At 55.1% G+C, this 24888-nt stretch overlaps 1 protein-coding gene across 1 annotated transcript in view; it reads left to right on the top strand.

Moving 5' to 3' along the window:
- LOC144734441 (unconventional myosin-XVI-like) overlaps positions 1 to 24888 on the top strand; it is a 135658-nt gene that overhangs the window by 62231 nt on the left and 48539 nt on the right. The window contains exons 15-27 of the mRNA XM_078616630.1: positions 1171 to 1288; positions 2146 to 2293; positions 3238 to 3373; positions 3945 to 4071; positions 4592 to 4663; positions 5111 to 5246; positions 6515 to 6596; positions 10757 to 10912; positions 11253 to 11468; positions 12380 to 12455; positions 13199 to 13392; positions 17839 to 17913; positions 23701 to 23936. Of these exons, the coding sequence (XP_078472756.1) occupies positions 1171 to 1288; positions 2146 to 2293; positions 3238 to 3373; positions 3945 to 4071; positions 4592 to 4663; positions 5111 to 5246; positions 6515 to 6596; positions 10757 to 10912; positions 11253 to 11468; positions 12380 to 12455; positions 13199 to 13392; positions 17839 to 17913; positions 23701 to 23936 (1772 nt within the window). The remainder of the gene's footprint in view (positions 1 to 1170; positions 1289 to 2145; positions 2294 to 3237; positions 3374 to 3944; positions 4072 to 4591; positions 4664 to 5110; positions 5247 to 6514; positions 6597 to 10756; positions 10913 to 11252; positions 11469 to 12379; positions 12456 to 13198; positions 13393 to 17838; positions 17914 to 23700; positions 23937 to 24888) is intronic.

The following is a 24888-nucleotide window of genomic DNA, read 5'->3' on the forward strand; positions in this document are numbered from 1 at the left end:
GTGGAGTGATCGTGGTCGGTGTGGTGTAGTGTGGAGTGATCGTGGTCTGTGTGGTGTAGTGTGGAGTGATCGTGGTCTGTGTGGTGTCGTGTGGAGTGATCGTGGTCTGTGTGGTGTAGTGTGGAGTGATCGTGGTCTGTGTGGTGTAGTGTGGAGTGATCGTGGTCTGTGTGGTGTAGTGTGGAGTGATCGTGGTCGGTGTGGTGTAGTGTGGAGTGATCGTGGTCTGTGTGGTGTAGTGTGGAGTGATCGTGGTCTGTGTGGTGTAGTGTGGAGTGAGCGTGGTCTGTGTGGTATAGTGTGGAGTGATCGTGGTCTGTGTGGTGTAGTGTGGAGTGATCGTGGTCTGTGTGGTGTAGTGTGGAGTGAGCGTGGTCTGTGTGGTGTAGTGTGGACTGATTGTGGTCTGTGTGGTGTAGTGTGGAGTGATCGTGGTCTGTGTGGTGTTGTGTGGAGTGATCGTGGTCTGTGTGGTGTAGTGTGGAGTGAACGTGGTCTGTGTGGTGTAGTGTGGAGTGATCGTGGTCTGTGTGGTGTAGTGTGGAGTGAGCGTGGTCTGTGTGGTGTAGTGTGGAGTGATCGTGGTCTACGTGGTGTCGTGTGGAGTGATCGTGGTCTGTGTGGTGTAGTGTGGAGTGAGCGTGGTCTGTGTGGTGTAGTGTGGAGTGAACGTGGTCTGTGTGGTGTAGTGTGGAGTGATCGTGGTCTGTGTGGTGTCGTGTGGAGTGATCGTGGTCTGTGCGGTGTCATGTGGAGTGATCGTGGTCTGTGCGGTGTAGTGTGGAGTGAACGTGGTCTGTGTGGTGTAATGTGGAGCCAATGTGGTCTGTGTGGTGTCGTTTGGAGTGAACGTGGTCTGCGTTTGTAGTGTGTAGTGAACGTGGGGCGAGCATGGAGAGCGGAGGGCGACCGCCACCGCTATAACACCTCGGCGCGTCGTTAAACCGCTCACCTGCCACCTGGCGACATGAAGCGCGTCGGCTGCGTCGGGTGGCGAAGGGTCTCACCACACAGATTTGGCCCCGGTCGTCAGGCGGCCAAAACCCAAAAAACTACAACAACGATCAGGGTGAAGTTTGTCTTTGCCCATGTTGGCTTTATAAAAACGTATATGCGGAGAGTTTTCTCATAGCCTGTTGCTGCTGCTTCGGCTTTGTTTGTTGACCGCAGGCCCACACGATCCTAGAGGCGCTGGGAAACGCGCGGACGGTGCTCAACCCCAGTGCCAGTGCCTTCACCAAACATGTGGAGCTGCAGTACAGTCACGTGACCGGCTGCCTGCTGGGCGGTACGTCCCCTCACTCACTCACTCACTAGCTCCTTCGCTCATTCACTCACTCACTCACTCACGAGCTCACTCGCTCCCTCTTTCTCTCATTCACTAACTCACTCGCTAACTTGCTCCCTCACTGACTCGCTCACTCGCTCCCTCCCTCACTCACTAGCTCACTCGCTCACTCCTTCACTCACTCGCTCCCTCCTTCACTCACTCGCTTCTTCACTCACTCGCTCCCTCCCTCACTTACTGTCCTTTGCTCGGTTCTGTAAACCCAGCCACAAAATTCACGAGAGCCTCATTCGCCATGACGCGGGGAGAGGAGCTCATGGTGTGGCATTTAAAGCGGGGCATCTAAGACTGCCGTGCCGAAGGAGAGAGTGCCAGGGGAGAGAGTGCCGTGGGAGAGAGTGCTGGGGGGGAGAGTGCCATGGGGAGAGAGTGCCGTATCAGTGTTTGTAGCTCTCTGGGCCTGCTTTGCAATGCCACCGTTGTGGGGGGTGTGGAGGGGGGGTGAAGGGGAGGGGGTCACCGTCGCCTTTGCCCAGCGTTGGGGGAGATCAGTTCACGGAGAGTTGCGTCAAACGCAGAGCCGCTGCTACGCCCGAGCCTCTCGAGGTCGCCGTGCACTCACTGCTGTATACCGTGTGTGTACCGTCTCTACCGTGCGTGTACCGTGGGCGGACCGTGTGTGTGTACCATGTCTGTGTACCGTGTCTGTGTATCGTGCCTGTGTACCGTGCCTGTATACCGTGCCTCTGTACCATAGGCGTCGTGTTTCATGTGCAATGCGTGTATACCGTGCGTGTACCGTTATGTGTACCGTGCGCGTACCGTGCGTGCGTACTGTGTGCGGCCTGCTCCCACAGCCAGCATACGTGTCTACCTGCTGGAGACTTGGCGCCTCGGCTGGGCCCGAGGCTCCGGGTGGAGTTTGGCGGCATTCCGGCTGCTGCTGGAGGGGCTCCCTGCAGAGCAACGAGCGCGCTACTGCCTGCTATCTGCCACCGCTCACCGGTCAGGGGCCACGTCTCTCTACCAGTGTCTCTCTACCGGTGTCTCTCTACCAGTGTCTCTCTCTCTCTCAATGTCTCTCAACCAGTATCTCTCTATCAGTGTATCTCTCTCAGTGTCTCTCTCAGTGTCTCTCTCTCCACGTCTCTCTCAGTGTCTCCGTGCTTCTCTCTCGTGTCTCTTTGTGTGTGTTTGTCTTTCAATGCATGTCTGTCTGCAGCCTCGGTTTCCCAGTGTCTCCCTCTGTCTATCAGGCGTCACCGTGCCCCGTCTCCGCGTCTCTCACCTCGCTCTCCCCTTGTCTCTCTGGCGTGCGTCCGTGTCCCGTCGTCTGCCCTGCACCACCACGATGCCACAACCGCTCAGTCCTCACGGGCCCTGAGCCACACCCATCTCAATGACTAAAACGGAAAATTGCACTCAACTATTTTAGTATTTTACCAGGTGAGGCCCCACTGAGTTGCTACGGAGCTCTTTTTTTAGAGCGACCTGGCCATCACAAATGACAGCTCGACACTGTGACGGCTTGTCGCGTGCAAATTTATAGCAGCCAAATACTCTGAACGTGTGACGTTGATTCTAAACGTGGAGGGAAAAACCGGAGAACCCGGAGACAAATCCACGTGACCATGGGGAGAGAGACACCGCAAACTCCAAATATACAGCAGGCGTCAGAGTGGAGATCGAACCCACGACCTCTTGTATACTAGGCGAGGTAGTAAACATCTTACTGTGACTGCTTGGCCAAGGCCAGCCTCTAGTTTCTCATGGCAGTGGTAGCAGTGTTGAAGGTGGCGGTGGTAGTGAAGGTTGTCGTGGTTGTAACGATGGTGGTAGCGGAGTGGTAGTGGTGGTCGCGGTGGTGGTGGCAGTGGTGGTGGCGGTGGTGGTGACGGCGGTGGTGGTTGTGTGGCGTGAATGCTGACCCCGCTGTGTGCCATGTTCAGGTTCCTATCCCAGAACGTGGGGAGGCAGCAGGGGGAGGGGGGTGAGGGTGCGGCCGTGGTGGGCGGCACTTCCGAGGCCAGGCACAGGTTCCTGGCCTTCCAGGAGGCCCTGGCGGCCTTCGGGTTCACAGACGCCGTGAGTGGCGCTCACACACATGGCCGCGCCGCGCCACGCAATGTGGCGCAACACAACACAAGCCTACGACACAACACAAGCCTACGACACAACACAACACAAGCCTACGATACGATGCGACACAACACAAGCCTACGATACGACACAAGACTACAATACGACACAATTCAACCTTGTTTGTATATATGTGACTCCGTGTATTTGCATGTCATGGTGAGCAGTAGTGTAGTTGTTAGCACGCTGCGCTATGAACCTGGCGATCCGAGATTCCATTCCCGCTCATGGGCAACACCAGTGGCGATTATCTGAACCTGTCCTAGGCCTCTCCTAGGTCAACTAAGCCTCAAATAGAACCTGGTGAGATGTGTAAACATTGCCACTGGGGAGACAAAGGCGGCCGGGCGTGGTGCTGGCCACCCACCCCTTCGTGTGCTGTGCCAGCCTTCATAGGTGCTCACTAACAACACTTGTCTCTACAGTCTGTTAAGACTATACGGGGGAACTTTTTCTTTGTGTGTGTGCCCCCTTTTCTGTCTGTCTGTGTGTGTGTGCTCGTGGGGTCATGCCGTAGGAGACGGAGTGCGTGCTGGCGCTGCTGGCTGCCGTTCTGCACCTGGGCGATGTCCCCATCACCCCCTCCCCCTACGAGGACGGCACCAGCTGGGCTCACCTGCCCTCCACGTGGCAGCTCCAGATGGGTGAGTGAGGGGAGCGTGGTGAGTGAGGGGAGCGTGGTGAGTGAGGGGAGCGTGGTGAGTGAGGGGAGCGTGGTGAGTGAGGGGAGCGTGGTGAGTGAGTGAGTGAGGAGAGCATGGTAAGTGAGAGGAGTGGTGATGGAGGGGAGCAAGGTGAGTAGAGGGGAGTGCGGTGAGTGTGGTGAGTGTGAGTGAAGATTGGTGAGTGAAGACACCGCACACATGTGCCCGCACACACGTGCCCGCACACATGCGCTCCCACAACAACAACAACCGCCATTTGCCACTAAGTGGCGGTGATGTCACCACGACGCTGGCAGGAGGTCACGGGGCAGACTCAGGTACCATGGGTCGACTGACTGAGATGACTGGCTGATGCACCACGCCCACACACACGTGCTTCCACACACGCGCCCACACACACACGGGCCTGCACCCACACATGCGCGCCCACAGACACGCAGGGGAGCGGCCGTGGGGCCTGCTGATGAGTCTCAATGTGGGCGCTGTCTCTGTGGTGCAGTCGGCGGTCTCCTGCAGGTGGAGCCCAAGGAGCTGGGAGCGGCGCTCGCAACGAGCAGTCGCATCGTCAGAGGTGCGGACACGGTGTGAAGTGATGTGCTGTGACACTGTGTGGTGTGGTGTGACATGGTGTGGTGTGGTGTGACGTGGTGTGGTGTGAAGCGGTGTGGTGTGACACGGTGTGTTGTGACGCCGTGTGGTGTGACATGGTGTGACGTGGTGTGGTGTGATGCAGTGTGCTGTGACGTGGTGTGGTGTGAAGCAGTGTGGTGTGACTCGGTGTGGTGTGATGCGGTGTGGTGTGGTGTGACACGGTGTGGTGTGGCGCGGTGTCGTATGACACGTTGTGGTGCGGTGCAGGTGAGGTGGTATGATGAGGTGTGGTGAAGTGTGGTCTAGTGTAATGCAGTGTAGTGTGGTACAGGTGAGGTGGTGCAGGTAAGGTGGTGTGATGCGGTGTGGTGTGGTACAGGTGGGGTAATGTGTTGCAGGTGAGGTGATGCGGTGTGGTGTTGTGCAGGTGTGATGGTGTGCCGCCGCGTGCTGGTGAGCGAGGCTGAGCGAGTGAGGGATCTGCTTGCTCAGTCTCTCTACTCGCGCCTCTTCTCTTACATCGTCCACCTCGTCGACACACAGACGCGAGCGCAGCACAATGGGTATGCACACAGACACACATGTACACACAACAACAACAACAACCGCCATTCGCCACTAAGTGGCGGTGACGTCACCACGACGCTTGTGCCAGGCCATGTGCACCTTGAGGCCACGTGAAGTGTCGAACGCCCGCTGGCAGGAGGTCACGGGGCAGACCCAGGTGCCACGGGTCGACTGACCGAGATGACCGAGATGACTGACTGATGCACCACCTGTGCCCCCTACTGTGCCAACTTGCTGTGCTTTAGCCACCCGGCGCTCTGCTCGTTGTTGTGAGCGTCGCTCCTCCGCCCTCCGTTGTTGTTGGAGGGCGACTGCCTCCAACTGCCCAGTAGCGTCCTTCACGAGCCTCCTCCACTGAGGCCGATCTTGACACCGCTGGTACCAGTCATCGGCAAGTCCACTCAGCTCCACGTCCTCCTGTACCACATCACTCCATCTCTTCTCTAGCCCGTGCCGCGCCCGTTTAGCCCCCTCGATCCGGCCGAACAAAAGCTGCTTAGGCATGCGGTGGCTGGGCATGCGGCCTACATGACCCAGCCAACGCAGCCTTGCCTGCCGGAGGAGCTCACTGATGGGACTTTGTCCAGATCTTTCAAGGACTTGTGAGCTCCTCACACAATCCAGCCTGGTTAAACCCAGGATGGATCGTAGGCAGGCCAGCCTAAATGTTTCCAACCGGCGAAGATGCTCCACTAGGGGGGTCCACGTTTCGCAAGCGTAGAGAAGGGAGGGAATGACCGTGGCCGAAAAGACCTGAAGCTTCGTGCGGAGCGACAGACCAGGTAGCTTCCACACAGCGTTACGCAACCGATGAAAAGATATTGCTGCTCGACTGATTCGGAGTGAGACCTCTGCTGATAAACTGGAGCCGGTCATAAGCACACTGCCCAGGTATGGGAAACTCTCCACTCTCTCCACAACTGCCCCATCACCAATTGGGAGTTGTGGGGGTGGAGTGTCCGATGGTACAAAATACCCAGGCAGGTGCTTAGTTTTGGTGGGGCTGATGGTAAGGCCCCACCTCTTAGTGGCACGCTCCAGTCTCAGCAGCAGTGTCTCCAACTCCTCTTCTGAATGAGCAGCTATTACCAAATCATCGGCATACATAACGTGGTTGACCAATAGGGAGCCATCCCTTGATCGCACACACACACACACATGCACATACACGTACACACACACGTACACACAAGTACAAACACACGTGTGCACACAAGCCAGGGCTGAGCATCTTCTCTGCGTGTGCTCCCATGATGCCGTGCAGCGAGCTGGTGCGAGGCATCGCGGTGCTCGACTACCCCGGCCTGCACACGTCCGGCGGTGGTGGCACCAACACCTTTGAGCAGGTGGGTGGTCCGGCCTCACCATCATGCGCGCGTGTGGGGTCACAGTTCAGTTCCATCTGATCGGAGGAATAATAGACACCCGGTGAACCTTCACGGTGCTGATGAACGTGTTGCGATTTCGTGACGAGATCGCAACAGGAGACATTAACAAAGGAGATGTTAACCACAGGATAATTAACCAGAGGAGACGTTAACTGCAGGAGGCTCTTGAACACTGCTGGGGTTACTTTCTTAGAAAGTGGCACAACAGCCAAAGCTGCGACATTCACAACTGAAGTTCGCCCGTACCTTCCCCTGGGTACACGGTGAGTACAGATAGGCAACAGTACAATTGGCGCACGGGAGCTGCACTCAGGTCAGCGTGTGCATGTGTGTATGTGAGTGTACGTGCGGCAAAAACAACCCCCTGCCTCCTTGTGGTGCCAAACGGGCAACGTTGTCGTGGGCAGTATCGTGGTTTGAGGGCCAATTCCGATTGGCGTTTCCCCTCATGGCATTTGTAACTACCACAGCAGCTAAATGGGGGCTCTGGACAGGTGCGAGGGGCTGGTAATCCCTCCACCTTCAATTAATTACCACTAAACCACGACCACAAAATGTAATAAATAAGCTTGTGCCGGAGGCCCCGGGGGGATAGGCGTCTATGACGTCTCCTGGCCAAACCCCATTTGGCGGAGCCAGGAGACTGAATCCTTACTCTCGGGGCTCCTCCAGAAACAACAAAAAACCCACTATATGTGGCCACGTGGAATGTTCGAACGCTCACTGCGGAAGAGAGGCTGCCACTCCTCTTTCGGGAGCTGGACCGGTACCGCCTGGATCTCTGTGGTATTCAGGAGGTCGGGTAGACCGGCACTGGCTCCTGCCACCATGAGGGGTGGACAGTCCTCTACTTGGGGCAGGAGACTGCCAAACAACAGGGTGTGGCTCTTCTTCTGAATAAAATGATGAAGGGGGCGTGGGAGCGTGGTGGTGAGGTGTGGGAAGCTGTAAACCCCAGGCTACTTTGGGCTCGCCTTCCCATCACCCAGAGGTGAGGAGTGGTGGTCGTGGTTACTTATGCCCCCACTGAAGACGAGCATCCATGGAGGGATGCAGGCAAGGCCAATGAGTCAGATACCTTCGATGACTTCCTGTCACAGGTGCTAGCTAAAGTGGCCCCTCGGGAAAGAGTCATCTTGTTGGGTGACTTAAATGCCCGAGTTGGTCATGATGTTGGCACCTGGTCTAGAGTAATTGGAAGGCATGGGCCAGATCAGATCAATAACAACGGCAGGAGGCTGCTAGATTTTTGTGCAGCCCATGGGCTTGTAATTACCAACACGCTGTTCCAGCATCACCGTATCCACACCACATCATGGATGCATGCCGGGTCCAAGCAAGAACATCTGCTGGACTACATAGTGATGGAACAGCGGATGCGGGCCCATATCCTTGACACCAGGACCTACCGTGGAGTTGATCTGCCTACTGAACATCGACTTGTCATCTGTAAGATGTGCCTGCCATTCTTCCACTCCGGTGGTGGGTGTACACCCAGGACCCCATTTAAACCTTTAGTGGCATGGTCTCAGCTAGCTGATGAAAGTTGCAAGCGAAAATTTCATCATCATTTGCAGCTGGGGTTGGCATCGTCCCCCACTCCTCCTGATGTCGAGGGGAAAAGGACAAGGTTTAGGACTGTGGCTCATGCAGCTGCAATAGCTGCTTTGGGTACATGGTCCAGACCTCCCCATTGACCCTGGCTGACAGAGGAGGTCTTCAAGCCGGCTGATAAAAAAGGACAGGCACACTCTCATTGGCTACAGCATCCCACGTCAGAGAATGAGAAGGCTTACCGCAGCCTTCGCTCGGAGGTTCAGAGAGCCGTGAGGCGCTGCAAGGATGGGTGGTGGTCACGGATTGCTGAGGAGATGGAGTCTACCTCAGTGGCCCACGATCACAAATCGCTCTTTAATTCCATTAAAAAAGGAACCTGCAGCACCACACCTATTACCATTATTAGGGGAAAGAACGGTGATCCAATCTCCGACCCCCAGGAACATGCAGGTTTGCTGAGCATTTCTGTGAGGTCCTGGTGGATGGGAAATCCCTTAGCCAGGAAACAATGTGGGACAAAGTGGGGATGACCCTGCTGAGGGTGCGGTGTCTCAAATATTGGAGGAGAAAATCACCCCCTGTGAGTGGCTGGCTGAGGTGCCATCTATTGAGGAAGTACTGAAGGTGATCCAGAGGCTGAGACCAGGAAAGGCACCGGGCAGAGATGATCTCCCAAGCGAAATGCTGAGGGAGGGTGTCGTTTGGCCACAGACTGCCCTACATGACATCATAACAACAGTCTGGACCACTGGACGGGTTCCACAGGATTGGAAGAATGCCGTGGTGGTCCCCCTCTCTAAGAAGGGGAACCGCACAGACTGTAACAACTACAGGGGCATCTCACTCTTCAGTGTGCCTGGAAAGGTCCTGGCAAGGATTATTCCACATCGCCTTGCTAGGGATGCTGAGGAGAGGCTTGCGGAGCCCCAATGCGGTTTCAGGAAAGGGCGGTCCTGCACAGATGCCATATTTTCTGTCCATCTGCTACAGCAGAGGTGTAGGGAATTCCAACAAAACCTACATCTCTACTTCATTGACCTAGTTAAGGCCTATGATACCATCAGTAGGCCTGGGCTCTGGGTTTTTCTTCGTCCTTTTGGAGTATTTGACCCTCTGCTCACGATAATTAAGGACCTTCATGATGGTGAGCGGGCCCAGGTTAAACTACGTGGCCGGGAGTCAGAGCCATTCCCTGTTCACCTTGGGGTGTGACAGGGATAGCCTCTGTCTCCCACATTATTTAACATCTATTTCGACCACGTAGTTCGTGAAGCCTTCAGTCGCTGTTCCGGAGGAATTTTCATCTGGTACAGATACAATGGGAGGCTGATCGATGCCCGAGTGCGGTCAAGGGATGGCTCCCTATTGCTCAACCATGTTATGTATGCCGATGATCTGGTAATTTCTTCTCACTCAGAGGAGGAGTTGGAGGTGCTGCTGCTGAACCTGGAGCTTGCCACCAAGAGGTGGGGCCTTACCATCAGCCCCACCAAAACTAAGCACCTGCCTGGGTATTTGCACCATCGAACACTCCACCCCTACAACTCTCAATTGGTAATGGGGCAGTTGTGGAGAGAGTGGAGAGTTTATCATACCTTGGCAGTGTGCTAATGACCGGCTCCGATTTAGCAGCAGAGATCTCACTCCGAATCAGTCGAGTGCCATTATATTTTCATAGGTTGCATAACGCTGTGTGGAAACTACCTGGTCTATCACTCCGCATGAAGCTTCAGGTCTTCTCGGCCATGGTCATTCCCTCCCTTCTCTACGCTTGCGAAACGTGGACCCCCCTAATGGAACATCTTCGCAGGTTAGAAACATTTAGGATGGCCTGCCTACGATCTATCCTGGGTTTAACCAGGCTTGATTGTGTGAGGAGCTCACAAATCCTTGAAAGATCTCAGTGATGCTCACAACAACGAGCAGAGCGCCGGGTGGCTAAAGCGCAGCAAGTTGGCACAGTAAGGGGCACAGGTGGTGCATCAGCCAATCATCTCAGTCAGTCGACCTGTTGCATCTGGGTCTGCCCCGTGACCTCCTGCCAGGGGGTGTTCGACACTTCACGTGGCCTCAAGGTGCACATGGCCTGTCACAAACGTCGTGGTGACGTCACCGCCACTTAGTGGTGAATGGCGGTTGTTGTTGTTGTATGTGCATGTGTGTGTGCACTTAACGTGGCCTTAACGTGCACATAGCCAGGCACAAGCACCGTGGTGACGTCACCGCCTCTCGGTGGTGAATGGCATTTGTTGTTGTGCGTGCGTGGAGCAGTTAGTGCACCGCACTACGAACCCGGTCACGCGAGTTCGATTCCCGCTCACGGCCAGCACCAGTGGCGATTATCTGAACAGGTCCTGGTCCTTCCCTAGGTCGACTCAGCCTCAAATGAGAAACTAGTGCATTGTGTAAACATCGCCACTAGGGAGACGGAAGCGGCCAGGTGTGGTGCTGGCCACCCACCCCATCGTGTGCCGTGCCGGCCTTCATACGTGCTCGCTAACAGCACTTGCCACGACAGTCTATTAAGGCTACACGGAGATCTTTGTCTTTGTGTGTGACAGCTGTGCTCCACCTTGCTGGTGGAGCGCCTGCAGTACCACGCACACCGTGCCACCTTTGCCCTGGAGTGGAGCCAGTGCCAGGAGGAGGGCATCGCCATGGAGACGACCCCACCTCCACCACCCAGCAACTGCCAAGTCTTGCAGTTATTCTTCCAGGTCGGTAGCCCCTCCCTCCCTCCACTACCCTCCCTCCCTCCCTGCCTCCCTCCCTTCATCAGCCCCTTCCTACTACTCAGGCAGCCCCACCTACTACCTTATGCGGAAGTCAGCAGTGGTTCCCCTATGGACAATCGCCCCTGCCACAAGAAAGTCGAATTGCCACCCACTGGCTCAGGCCTGTAAACTGGGGATGGGCACCAATGCTTCAGTGCAGGACCCCGGACGCATGGTCGCCGTTACCCAGACACCACCGTCGCGTCGCCGCGATAACCGGACGGTTGCCTCGCGTCTGGTGACGAAGCCACCAAAGGCCCTCGCCCCCCGCCCTGTCCCCCAGGCCCCTGGCGGATTCCTCTCCCTATTGGACACAGAGTCGGAGGCTGCCAGCCAATCGGACGAGGTGGAAGGAGGTCTGCCGTGCAGGCTCCGCCTCCTGCTGCAGGCCACGCCCCTCAGAAACGCCGTTGCCGCGGCGACCCACGACGGCAACGGAAACACGCCGCCCACCGGGGATTGTGGGATCTCGTTTGTGGTGCGCCACTTTGCTGGCAAGGTACGTTGGAGTGGGAAGGTACGTGGCAGTGGGAAGGTACGTGGGAGTGGGAAAGTACGGGGGAGTGGGAAGGTACGGGGACTGGGAAGGTACGGGGGGACTGGGAAGGTACGGGGGGACTGGGAAGGTAGGGGACTGACCAAGTATGGGGGACACTGCTCAGTTAGTGCTACGCTGGCTAGGAGATGTTAACTCCCTCGCCTGGTATGCAGGAGGTCGTGGGTTTGATCCCGACCCTGACGCCTGCGTCTCTCTCTCCCCGTGGTCGAGTGGATTTGTCTCTGGGTCCTCCGGGTTTTTTTCCCTTTCACATTTAGAATCAACGTCACAGTATTTCGCTGCTATAAATTTCCACGTGATGAATATAAGCCACTTCGTTGAGCTATTATTTGTGATGGCCAGGTCGTTCTGAAAAAAGAGCTGTATAGCTAAGTGGCCCATACCTGGTAAAAAAAAAATGTTTAGTTTAGTTTCAACGTCTAAACAGGCGCACAGGATTTGTGCATGCATGTACGTGCGCGTTTGATAAACCGGCACCCTCCAATCCCCGTGGATACCGGATCACGGAGCCTTTGCCATACATGGATGCTGCCTCAGTGTCACGGCTGATACACTGGAGTGTAGCGGCGAGCGCTGCACTATGAGCCCGCCAACCCAAGTTGGATTCCCACTCGTGGCCAACACCGGTGACGATTATCTGAACCGGGTACTGGGCCTCCATTCGGTCAACTCAGCCTCAGATGAGTACCTGGTGTGGTGTGCAGACATCGCCACGGGAGACACAAAGGCGGCTGGGCATGGTGTTGGCCACCAACCCCCTCATGTGCCATGCCGACCTTCATAAGTGCTACTGGCTACCAGCACTTGCCCCAACAATCTGTGAAGGCTATACGGGGGATCTTTGTTTGCAGGTGACCTATGACTTGAGCGGGGTCGTAACCCGCAACAGGCTGGAACTCCCACACCAAGTGACCTCACTCCTGAAAGGTCAGAGGTCACTCACGGCTGAAGGTTATGAGAGTGGGACAGGGGTCATCGGGGGACCAGCGATGACGGGGGGATGAGGGGGAGCGAGGATCGCCGGTGATGGGGGGGGGTTGCTGCCGATGAGGGGGGGGCGAGGGTCGCCAGTGACGAGGGGGGACGAGTGTCGCCGGTGATGGGGGGGTGAGGGTCGCCGGCGACGAGGGGGGACGAGTCTCGCCGGTGATGGGGGGGGAGGGTCGCCGGTGATGGGGGGGGGGGGTTGCCAGTGATGGGGGGGGGTGAGGGTCGCCGGTGTTGGGGGAGTGAGGGTCGCTGGTGATGGGGGGGGGTCGCCGGTGATGGGGAGAGTGAGGGTTGCCGGTGATGGGGGGGGGGGTCGCCGTTGATGGGGGGGGTCGCCGGTGATAGGGGGAGTGAGGGTCGCCGGTGATGGGAGGGGGGGGTCGCCGGTGATGGGGGGGGGTTCGCCGGTGATGGGGGGAGTGAGGGTCGCCGGTGATGGGGGGGGGGGGTCGCTGGTGATGGGGGGGGGGGGGCGAGGGTCGCCGGTGATGGGGGAGGTTGAGGGTCGCCGGTGACGAGAGGGGGTGAGGGTCGCCGGTGACGGGACGCACCTGAGCGGGAGATGGCGCTGAGGTGGCTCGGTGCCGCGGCGTGCGTCGGGTCGGTCGTTGCATTGCGGGCGGTGGGTTACCGGGGCCGCCCCTCAATCTCCGTCCTCGCTGCGTCCGCGCCATGTGCAGTGAGTCCCAGCGTGCTGGTGAGCCGCCTGTTCCGCGCTCGCCTCTCCCGCACCGGCACCCTCGCCGACTGCGCTCACTCCCGGCACGCGCCGGGGAGATCCCATAATGCACCGTCGATGCCGCCCGCCGGTGGTGCAGCCGCCCTCGATCCTGCCAGCGTCGCCGGTCTTCCGTCCGAACGCGACGAGGACGAGGTGAGAGTGGACGACGTTGACGACGTTGTCGACGTTGATGTTAACGACGACATTGATGACATTGACGACGACATAACATGTGTGTGTGTAATGTGTGTGCACGTGTAATGTGTGTGTGTGTGTGCGTGTAACGTGTGACGTGTGTGTGTAACATGTAATGTGTGTGTGCAACGTTCGTCGTGCATGTGTGTGTGTAACGTGTGTGTGTAACGTGTGTGTGTAACGTGTGTGTGAGTGTAACGTGTGTGCATGTGTGTAAGGTGTGTGTATAATGTGTGTGTGTCTTTGGCCAGACGGCAACACTGTGGTGGGCAGTGTCGTGTGGGAAGGGCCAATTTAGATTGGCCATTTCCCTCATGGCATTTGTAACCACCACAGTGGCGAAATGGGGGCTCTGGATGGGTGAGAGGGGCTGGTAACACCTCCACCACGTCTAAAATATCTAATGAATAAGCTTGTGCCAGAGGCCCCGGGGGGACAGGCATTTATGATGTCTCCTGGCCAAACATCATTTGACGGACCAAGTAGATTGAATCTTTACCCTTGAGACTCCTCCAGAAACAACAAAAAACCACTTAGGGTGGCTACGTGGAATGTTAAAACGCTCACTGCGGAGGAGAGGCTGCCACTCCTCTGTCGGGAGCTGGACCGGTACCGCCTGGATCTCTGTGGTATTCAGGAGGTCCGATGGACCGGCTCTGGCTCCTGCCACCATGAGGGGGTGGACAGTCCTCTAATCGGGGCAGGAGACTACCAAACAACAGGGAGTGGCTCTTTTTCTGAACATAATAATGAAGGGAGCGTGGGAGCGTGGAGGTGAGGTGTGGGAAGCGGTAAACCCCAGACTACTTTGGGCTCACCTTCCCATCAACCGGAGGCAAGGAATGGTGGTTGTGGTCACTTATGCCCCCACCGAAGACGAACATCCATGGAGGGATGCAGGCAAGGCTGATGAGTCAGATGGCTTCTATGACCTCCTGTCACAGGTGCGAGCTAAAGTGGCCCCTCGGGATAGAGTCATCCTGTTGGGCGACTTCAATGCCAGAGTTGGTCATGATGCTGGCACCTGGTCTGGAGTGATTGGCAGGCATGGGCCAGATCAGCTCAATAACAACGGTAGGAGGCTGCTAGATTTTTGCGCAGCCCATGAGCTTGTAATTATGAACACGCTGTTCCGGCATCGGCACATCCACACGACATCATGGATGCATGCCGGGTCCAAGCAAGAACATCTGCTGGACTACATAGTGACGGAACAGCGGATGCGGGCCCATATCCTTGACACCAGGACCTACCGTGGAGCTGATCTGCCCACTGACCATCGACTTGTCATCTGTAAGATGCGTCTGCCATTCTTCCATTCCGGTGGTGGGTGTTACCCAGGACCCCCCATTCAAACTCAAGGTGGCTAGCTGATGAAAGTTGCAAGCGAGAATTTAATCATCGCTTGCGGCTGGGGTTGGCATCGTCCCACACTCCTCCAGATGTCGAGGTGAAATGGACGAGGTTTAGGACTGTGGCTTAGGCAACTGCAATGGCTGCTTTGGGTACACAGTCCAGACTTCCCCATTGACCCTGGCTGACAAAGGAGGTGTTCAGGCTGGCTGAGAAAAAGCGACAGGCCCACTTTCATTGTCTACAGCATCCCACGTCAGAGAATGAGGAGGCCTTTGCTCGGAGGTTGGGGGAGACGTGAGGCGCTGCAAGGATGGGTAGTGGTCACGGGTTGCTAAGAAGATGGAATCTGCATCAATGGCCCTAGATCACAAGTTGCTATTTTACTCCATCAAAAAGTAACCTGCAGCATCATGAGGGGAAAAACGATGATCCAATCTCCCACCATCAGGAACACGTTTGCAGATTTTCCGAGCATTTCTGTGAAGTCCTGGGGGAGGGGGAAATCGTGGGACAAAGAGGAGATGACCCTGCTGAGGCTGCGGTGTCTCAAATATTAGAAGAGGAAGTCGCCCCCTGTAAGTGGCTGGCTGTAGTGCCATCTGTTGAGGAAGTATTAAAGGCATTCCAGAGTCTGAGACCAGAAAAGGCACCGGGCAGAGATGATTTCCCAAGTGAAATGCGTGGTGTTTGTACATAGACTGCCCTGCATGACACCATAACAACAATCTGGATCACTGGATGGGTTCCGCAGAATTGGAAGGATGCCCTGGTGGTCCCCCTCTTTAAGAAGGGGGACCGCACAGACTAACAACTACAGAGGAATCTCACTCCTCAGTGTGCCGGGAAAGGTCCTGGCAAGGATTCTTTAACATCGCCTTGCGAGGCACACTGAGGAGAGGCTTGCGGAGCCCTAATGCGGTTTCAGGAAAGGGCGGTCCTGCACAGATGCCATATTTTCTGTCTGTCTGCTACAGCAGAGGTGTAGGGAATTCCAACAAAACCTACATCTCTGCTTTATTGACCTGGTCAAGGCCTATGATACCATCATCATGGGCTGTGGGTTATTTTTCACGCTTTCGGAGTCCCTGACCCTCTGCTCACGATCATTAATGACCTTCGTGATGGTGAGCGGGCCCGGGTAAAATTCCCTGTTCACCTTGGGGTGCGACAGGGATATCCTCTGAATCCCACATTATTTAACATCTTTATCAATCACGTAGTTCGTGAAGGCTGTACCGGAGGAATTTACATCTGGTACAGATACAATGGGAATCTGATGGATGCCCGGGTGCAGTCAAAGCATGGCTCCCTATTGCTCAACCACGTTTTTGTGCCGTTGATCTGGTAATTGCTGCTCACTCAGAGGAGGATTTGGAGGCGCTGCTGCTGAACCTGGAACGTGCCACCAAGAGGTGGGGCCTTACCATCAGCCCCACCAAAAATAAGCACCGGCCTGGGTATTTTGTACCATCGGAAACTCCACCCCCACAACTCCCAATTGGTGATAGGGCAGTAGTGGAGAGAGTGGAGAGTTCCCCATGCCTTGGCAGTGTGCTCATGACCGGCTCCGGTTTAACAGCAGAGGTCTCACTCCGAATCAGTTTAGCATCATTATATTTTCATCCGTTGCGTAACGCTGTGTGGAAACTACCTGGTCTCTCGCTCCACATGAAGCTTCAGGTCTTCTCGGCCACAGTCATTCCCTCCCTTCTCTACACTTGCAAAACGTGGACCCCCCTAATGGAACATCTTCGCCGGTTAGAAACATTTAGGCTGGCCTGCCTACGATCCATCCTGAGTTTAACCAGGCTGGATTGTGTGAGGAGCTCACAAATTATTGAAAGATCTGGACAAAGTTCCATCAGTGAGCTCCTCCGGCAGCCAAGGTTGCATTGGCTGGGTCATTTAGCCCGCATGTCCAGCCACTGCATGCCTAAACAGCTTTTGTTTGTCCGGATCGATGGGGCAAAACGGGCGCAGAACGGACCAGAGAAGAGATGGAGTGATGTGGTACAGGAGGATGTGGAGCTGAGTGGACTTGCCGATGTCTGGTACCAGCGGTGTCAAGATCGACCTCTGTGGAGGAGGCTCGTGAAGGACGCTACTGGGCAGTTGGAGGCAGTCGCCCTCTAACAACAACGGAGGGCGGAGGAGCGACGCTCACAACAACGAGTGGAGCGCCGGGTGGCTAAAGCACAGCAAGTTGGCACAGTAAGGGGCACAGGTGGTGCATCAGCCAGTCGTCTCAGTCAGTCGATCCGTGGCATCTGGGTCTGCCCCGTGGCCTCCTGCCACTTCACGTGGCCTCAAGATGCACATAGCCTGACACAAGCGTCGTGGTGACATCACCGCCACTTAGTGGCCAATGGCGGTTGTTGTTGTTGTGTAACGTGTGTACGTGTAAGGTTTGTGTGCGTGTAACGTGTGTGTGTGTAACGTGTGTGTGTAACGTGTGTGTGCGTGAAAAGTGTGTGTGTAACGTGTGTGTGCGTGTAACGTGCGTGTGCGTGTAATGTGTGTTTGTGCAACGTGCGTGTGTAACGTGTGTGTAACGTGTGTGTAACGTGTGTGTACGTGTGTGTGTAACGTGTGTGCATGTAACGTGTGTGTGCGTGTAACGTGTGTGTGCATGTAACCTGTGTGTGTGTCACGTGTGTGTAACGTGTGTGTGCGTGTAACGTGTGTGTGTAACGTGTGTAGTGTATGTGTAACGTGTGTGTAATAGGTGTGTAGTGTGTGTAGTGTGTGTAAGATGTGTGTGCGTGTAACGTGTGTGTGTTTAACGTGTGTGTGTGTTTAACGTGTGTGTGGGTGTGTGTAGGGTGTGTAATATGTGTGTGTGTGTACTGTGTGTGTGTGCGTGTAACGTGTGTGTGTGTAGTGTGTAACGTGTGTATGTGTGGTGTGTGTAACGTGTATGTGTAACGTGTGTGTGTAGTGTGTGTAGTGTGTATGTGTGTAACGGATGTGTAGTGCGTAGTCTAACGTGTGTGTGTGCGTGTAACGTGTGTGTGTGTGTAACGTGTGTGTAACGTGTGTGTGTGCCAGTTTGGCGAGGCTGCGTCTGAGCAGGTTTACTCGGGGTCCGTCCACTCAACCCCAACTCGCTGCACGCAGCTCACAGTGAGTCCACGTCGCGACCGAACCACACCGATCGGTTAACCACCCCACCCAGGGCAGTCTTCACTAACAGCTGAGTGCATGTGGTGGGTGTGTGGGCGATGGCGGCCTCACAAAGACAAAGATCTCCCATGTAGCATTAATAGATTTTTGGGACAAGTGCGGTTTGATTGCGGCACCTACAAAGGAATCTCCTGTGTAGACTTAACAGACTGTTGGGGCAAGTGCTGTTAGCGAGCAGCACCTACGAAGGGGGGGTGGCACATGTCCGGCCAATGATCCGATCGAAATCCCTCATTTTGATCGGATCATTGGGGTTTATTAGTACTAAATCGGCATTTTGCAACCCCCACTGCCACTGTGTAGCATATTGTTACGTGTGTAATGCGAGCGTAAATGGGGTTGTTGCTGGGCTCTGGTCCAATCACACGGCCCGGGGTATTGGGGGGCGGAGCCTGGTCTGCGGGGCATGTGGGAGGGGCCACCGTTCACCTCGGCTCCAATGGGAGGCGAGGTGAATGGGGGCGGTGCCAGCGGGGCAGTATGGGAAGGCCGAATCTGACGATCCGGAAGGGGAGGAGTCAGGGTCACGTGGGGGGAGGGGATATAAGCGGGAGCCCGGAAGAGATCGGGGCAGTCAGGGAAGTTAAGAGTCTGAGCCACGTTGGGTGGTGAGAGAGATCCGCGCCATCGGCCACGTGGCCGAAGGACCTCAGCACGCCGTCGGCCAGCGGTGTGCGGAGTGCGGGAGTAGAGGAGCTAACGGAGGACCTTGCGCAGCACGCGAGAGGGAGCGTGCGCGGCACGCGGGAGGGAGACGCTGGTCCCTTATCAGGACCAGCGGGGTGTGAGGGCGAGTGGAGGAGCGGACGAGGGAGCACGTGCAGGGTGCACGCGAGACGACGCTGGTCCGAGGAGGAGACCAGCAGGGTGCGGAGAAGAACCTAAATAAAAGACAAGCGGAGACCAGCAGTGCCTGACGGAGTCTTTTATTACACGTGCCAGGGACTCTGAGATGATAGGACAATAGCAAAGTGACTCACAGAATTGTGCACAGTTGCGTATACAGTACATGACTTCCCTGAAGGGATACCTTCAGCGAGCACGATGCCGATCACACACAGTTCGAATTCGACCCTTCATTGATGGTGGCAGAAGCGTCCCATGAGCCATTTTGCCAGAGCGCCCTCCAACTCACCGTCACCGTTTCGCGATCTCCTGACCCTTTGTCTTCAACGGCGGCAACTGATGAATCAGAAGCAGAAACGCTGGCCAACTCCCCGCCTCTAGCGCCATTGCCCGCAGGGGGTGCGCGTCGTCGATCAGGATCCCGGGACGAGACCCGCCATTTCGATGTATGATACGAACAGTGTCAACGAGATCTGTCTTTCGTACCTGATGCAGGGCCGGTTCGTTTCATGCCCCTGTTCGTTGGATGGCAGCATGTACCCGTTAAAGATGATGGGGCGAAAAAAGCGCCGCCCGCAGGTTTGAGACGTACCATTGGCTCGAATACTCGTTCCACACCGAGTCGGTCTACTGCTTCCCGTGCTTCTTCTTCCCATCCTACAATTGCTCGGACGTGTTCGTCTCAGACGGGTTCTCGGCCTGAAATAAGGTGGGCGTCCGCAATTGCTGCCTTCGCCAACATCAAGGTGGCATGCAGTCGCTCCACAACCAGGGGGTACAGAAGGCCAGAGACTTGATGAACACGGAGATGCACATCATCAAGGGCAAGCACGGCCTGGAGAAGCAGACGGCCCAGGCCGACAATCAGACTCGGTTGGAGGGATCAGTCGATGCATCATGACTAGTCTCGACATCCAGAAGGACATCATCCACGCCCACGCCCAGATCGTCCGAAAGCTCCTCTATGATGAACAAGCCGACGCCTTCTACTGCATCATGGTGGACGAGACGCTCGATGCCAGCAATAAGGAGCAACTGGCCGTCATTAACTGCTTTGTTGAGATCAAGACTGGCGTGCTGCGCGAGCGTCTCGTCGACCTGAAGCACGTCACAGACACATGCTCCCCCACGCTCCGCAATTCAATTGTCGACATGCAGACCAATCACGGTCGCCCGATCGCCAACTGCCGTGTTGCAGGCCTATGATGGCGCGTCCAATATGAGCGGCGAGATCAACCGCCTGCACGCCCTGATCAAGCAGCTGAACGATTTGGCCTATTACGGGCACTGCTGGGCGCACAAGCTCCAACCCGTGCTGGTTGCTGCTTGCAAGGATGGCGTCCCCGACATCGGCCTGTTCTTCACATTGGTCATTGACATCATCAATGTGGCGATGAGCTCCTGCAAGCGCAACGACGATCTCATCAACACGCAGAACAAGATCGTGCTGGAGATGATCAACGATCTGCTGGTCTGAGCCAGCAGACGGCATTGGTGCGTCCAGGTGACACGTGCTAGTCGTCGTTCTGGCACGCGCTGCATCGCTTGATCGACATGTTCGGCGTGACAATGCAAGTCATCCAGCATGTGGAGATGGATGGCAGCAAGTCGGAGCAGCGGGTAGAGACGACGCGCCTGCTCGACGGCATGTGCACGTTCAAGTTTGCATTCATCTTGCACCTAATGGAGAAGATGCTGCTTATCATGCATGATCTGTCCCAGGCGCTGCAAACGAAGGACCAGGACATCGTCAATGCATTGCGGTTGGTCGATGGCATCGTCGAAGCGCTGACAGAGATGCGCGTTACCGGCGACGATGACCTGCTCCACAAGGTGCAGCAGTTCTGTGAGACCCACAAGTTCGAGGTGCCCGATATGACTGCCAACTTCGTCCAACCTTGCCGGCCTCGTAGCAATCGGCACATGAACACCAATTATCATGTTTTCCGTGTCGACCTGTTCTACCCAGTGATCGACAAGTTGCTGGCCGAGTTCGCCTACATATTCTGCGCCGAGTCAATGGAGATTCTCTGCCTAGCAGCATGTATCTCTCCACGCAAGGAGTTTGCCTCGTTCAATGTCGACAAGCTCGTGGAGCTGGCCCGCAAGTTCTACATGATTGACTTTCCTGACGTCGACCTAATGCTTCTCGATCAGCAGGTGGTCCACTTCGGCAGGGAGATAGAGAAGGATGAGCTATTGAAGAATATGGGCACACTCCCTGAACTATCGGTCATGCTGGTGCTCACCGACTGGGCCACGGCCGGCTACCACCTTGTATAACGATTTCTGTGGCTGATACTGACCCTGTCAGTGGCGACAGCATGACCGAGCGCGTCTTCAGCGTCCTGAAAATCATCAAGACGCGTTTGCGCACCACAATGGGCTCCAACTACCTCAATGACGCCATGCTGCTGTATGTACAGTGAGGGAAAAAGTATTTGATCCCCTGCTGGTTTTGTACGTTTGCCCACTGACAAAGAAATGATCAGTCTATAATTTTAATTGTAGGTTTATTTGAACAGTGAGAGACAGAATAACAACAAAATCCAGAAAAACGCATGTCAAAAATGTTATCAATTGATTTGCATTTTAATGAGGGAAATAAGTATTTGACCCCTCTGCAAAACATGACTTAGTACTTGGTGACAAAACCCTTGTTGGCAATCACAGAGGTCAGACGTTTCTTGTAGTTGGCCACCAGGTTTGCACACATCTCAGGAGGGATTTTGTCCCACTCCTCTTTGCAGATCTTCTCCAAGTCATTAAGGTTTCGAGGCTGACGTTTGGCAACTCGAACCTTCAGCTCCCTCCACAGATTTTCTATGGGATTAAGGTCTGGAGACTGGCTAGGCCACTACAGGACCTTAATGTGCTTCTTCTTGAGCCACTCCTTTGTTGCCTTGGCCGTGTGTTTTGGGTCATTGTCATGCTGGAATACCCACCCACGACCCATTTTCAATGCCCTGACTGAGGGAAGGAGGTTCTCACCCAAGATTTGACAGTATATGGCCCCGTCCATCGTCCCTTTGATGCGGTGAAGTTGTCCTGTCCCCTTAGCAGAAAAACACCCCCAAAGCATGTTTCCACCTCCATGTTTGACGGTGGGGATGGTGTTCTTGGGGTCATAGGCAGCATTTCTCCTCCTCCAAATACGGCGAGTTGAGTTCATGCCAAAGAGCTCCGTTTTGGTCTCATCTGACCACAACACTTTCACCCAGTTGTCCTCTGAATCATTCAGATGTTCATTGGCAAATTTCAGACGGGCATGTATATGTGCTTTCTTGAGCAGGGGGACCTTGTGGGCGCTGCAGGATTTCAGTCCTTCATGGCGTAGTGTGTTACCAACTGTTTTCTTGGTGACTATGGTCCCAGCTGCCTTGAGATCATTGACAAGATCCTCCCGTGTAGTTCTGGCCTGATTCATCACCGTTCTCATGATCATTGCAACTCCACGAGGTGAGATCTTGCATAGAGCCCCAGGCCGAGGGAGATTGACAGTTCTTTTATGTTTATTCCACTTGCGAATAATCGCACCAACTGTTGTCACCTTCTCACCAAGCTGCTTGGCAATGGTCTTGTAGCCCATTCCAGCCTTGTGTAGGTCTACAATATTGTCCCTGACATCCTTGGAGAGCTCTTTGGTCTTGGCCATGATGGAGAGTTTGGAATCTGATTGATTGATTGCTTCTGTGAACAGGTGTCTTTTATACAGTTAACAAGCTGAGATTAGGAGCACTCCCTTTAAGAGTGTGCTCCTTATCGCAGCTTGTTACCTGTATAAAAGACACCTAGGAGCCAGAAATCTTTCTGATTGAGAGGGGGTCAAATACTTATTTCCCTCATTAAAATGCAAATCAATTTATAACATTTTTGACATGCGTTTTTTCTGGATTTGTTGTTGTTATTCTGTTTCTCACTGTTCAAATAAACCTACCATTCAAATTATAGACTGATCATTTCTTTGTCAGTGGGCAAACGTACAAAATCAGCAGGGGATCAAATACTTTTTTCCCTCACTGTAGAGAAGGAAACTGCTGTGATGGTGACGAACGATCAAATCATGTCATACTTCCAGGCCATGTGCCATCGCCGCACATGCATCGAATAAAAAGCAAGGGACAAGACCTTACTTACTAACAACTCCTATCATTTTTCATTTCTGGAGGGGTTGCCCCCTCTTCCTTAAAATGCTGGCTCACCCTCAAGAGAAAGATCCCCCGTGTAGTCTTGACAGACTGTTGGTGTCACAGCTCAGTGTTTCACAGTCCACTGTAGCTTCGCAACAGCTGTGCGTCGTCCCGCTTGACTCCTTTGAGGGTTGTTAACTCGACACATTTAGGAACGTGGTCACCTTTACGTCTCGCGACCTCTAACACTCCCGACCTCTAACACTACTTGCAACCTTTAACACTACTTGCAACCTCTAACACTCATGACCTCTAACACTACTCGCGACCTCTAACGCTACTCGCGACCTCTAATGCTACTCGCGACTACATCATTAGACCTCCTTCGCCAGTACCAAAATATAATAATAGGGTTTTTCCTCTTTTTTCTGGCAACAAAATTGTATCGTGGTTAATGCACACATGGTTCCTTGTAAACACTCGTGACCTCTAACGCTACTCGCGACCTCTAACGCTACTCGCGACCTCTAACGCTACTCGTGACCTCTAACACTACTCACGACCTCTAACACTACTCGTGACCTCTCGCGCTACTCGTGACCTCTCACGCTACTCGTGACCTCGAACGCACGCTTCCTCGTCTCTGTGTAAACAAAATAAATGCCAGGCCTGATTGCACCACCCTCTCACTTTCCCCCTCCACTTCCCCCCCTTACCCGCCCTGCCCCCCCCCCCCGCCTCACCCCCCCAGTCCTCGGTGCGTGAGATCCTAGGCCTGCTGCGTCCGTGCAGCCTGCACGTGGTGTTGTGTGTGCGTCCCACCGCGGCGGCCCCCCGAGCCCTTCCCACGGCAGCGCCCCCCCCGAGCCCTCCCTTCCATCCTGAAGTCGTCGCGCGGCAGCTGAGGACGCTGGGGGTGGTCGCCATGGCACGCGCTCGTCGCCACGGATACGCGGCACGCGTCCCCATCCCAGAGTTCCTGCAGAGGTGAACTCGCTCGCTCGCACGCTCACCCACTCGCACGCTCACCCACTCGCACGCTCACCCTCTCGCTCACACTCTCGCTCACCCGTTGACCCACTCACTCACTCGTTCACTCACTCATCCACTCACTCATCTACTCACTCTTTCGCTCAATTGTTCACCCATGCGCCGGTCGCTCGCTGACCCTCTCGCTCACCCGCTCTCTCGCTCACTTACCCTCTCGCTCACCCGCTCGCTCGCTCGCTTACTCTCTCGCTCTCACCCTCTCACTCACTCATCCACTCGCTTTCTCGCTCACTCGCTCAGCTACTCACTCACCCGCTCGCTCACTCACCTGCTCACTCAATTGCTCGCTCACTCACTCGGCCACTCACTCATCCACTCGCTCGCTCATTCACTTGCTCAACTCCTTACTCGCCCTCTCCCTCGCTTGCTCACTCGCTCGCTCACTCATCCACCGACTCGCTCACTAACTTATCCACTCACTGGTTTACTCACTCATCCAATTGCTCTCTTGCTCACCTACTCACTCACCCGCTCGCTCGCTCACTCATCCACTTACTCGTTCACTCACTCTTTAACTCACTCGTTCACTCACTTATCCACTCACTCGTTCACTTGCTCTCTCGCTCACCTACTCACTCACCCACTCGCTCACTCACTCACTCATCCACTCACTCGCTCACTAACCTACTCACTCACCTATTTACTCAGTCACCTACTCACCTACGGACTCACCCACTCACTCACCTACTCACCTACTGACTCACCAATCTACTCACCTACTCACCTTCTGAATCATTCACCCACTCACTCACCTACTGACTCACTCACTGACTTACTGCCTCACTCACCCAATCACTCACTCACTTTCTCACTCACTCACTCCCACCCACTCTCTACCACTTGGGTGGTGGAGAGTGGTTGGGTGAGTTCATCGGGGAGTCCGTTGGTG

This window comes from Lampetra planeri, chromosome 51 (genome assembly GCF_965212315.1).
Source record: "Lampetra planeri chromosome 51, kcLamPlan1.2.h2, whole genome shotgun sequence".
Taxonomy (NCBI): Eukaryota; Metazoa; Chordata; class Hyperoartia; order Petromyzontiformes; family Petromyzontidae; genus Lampetra; species Lampetra planeri.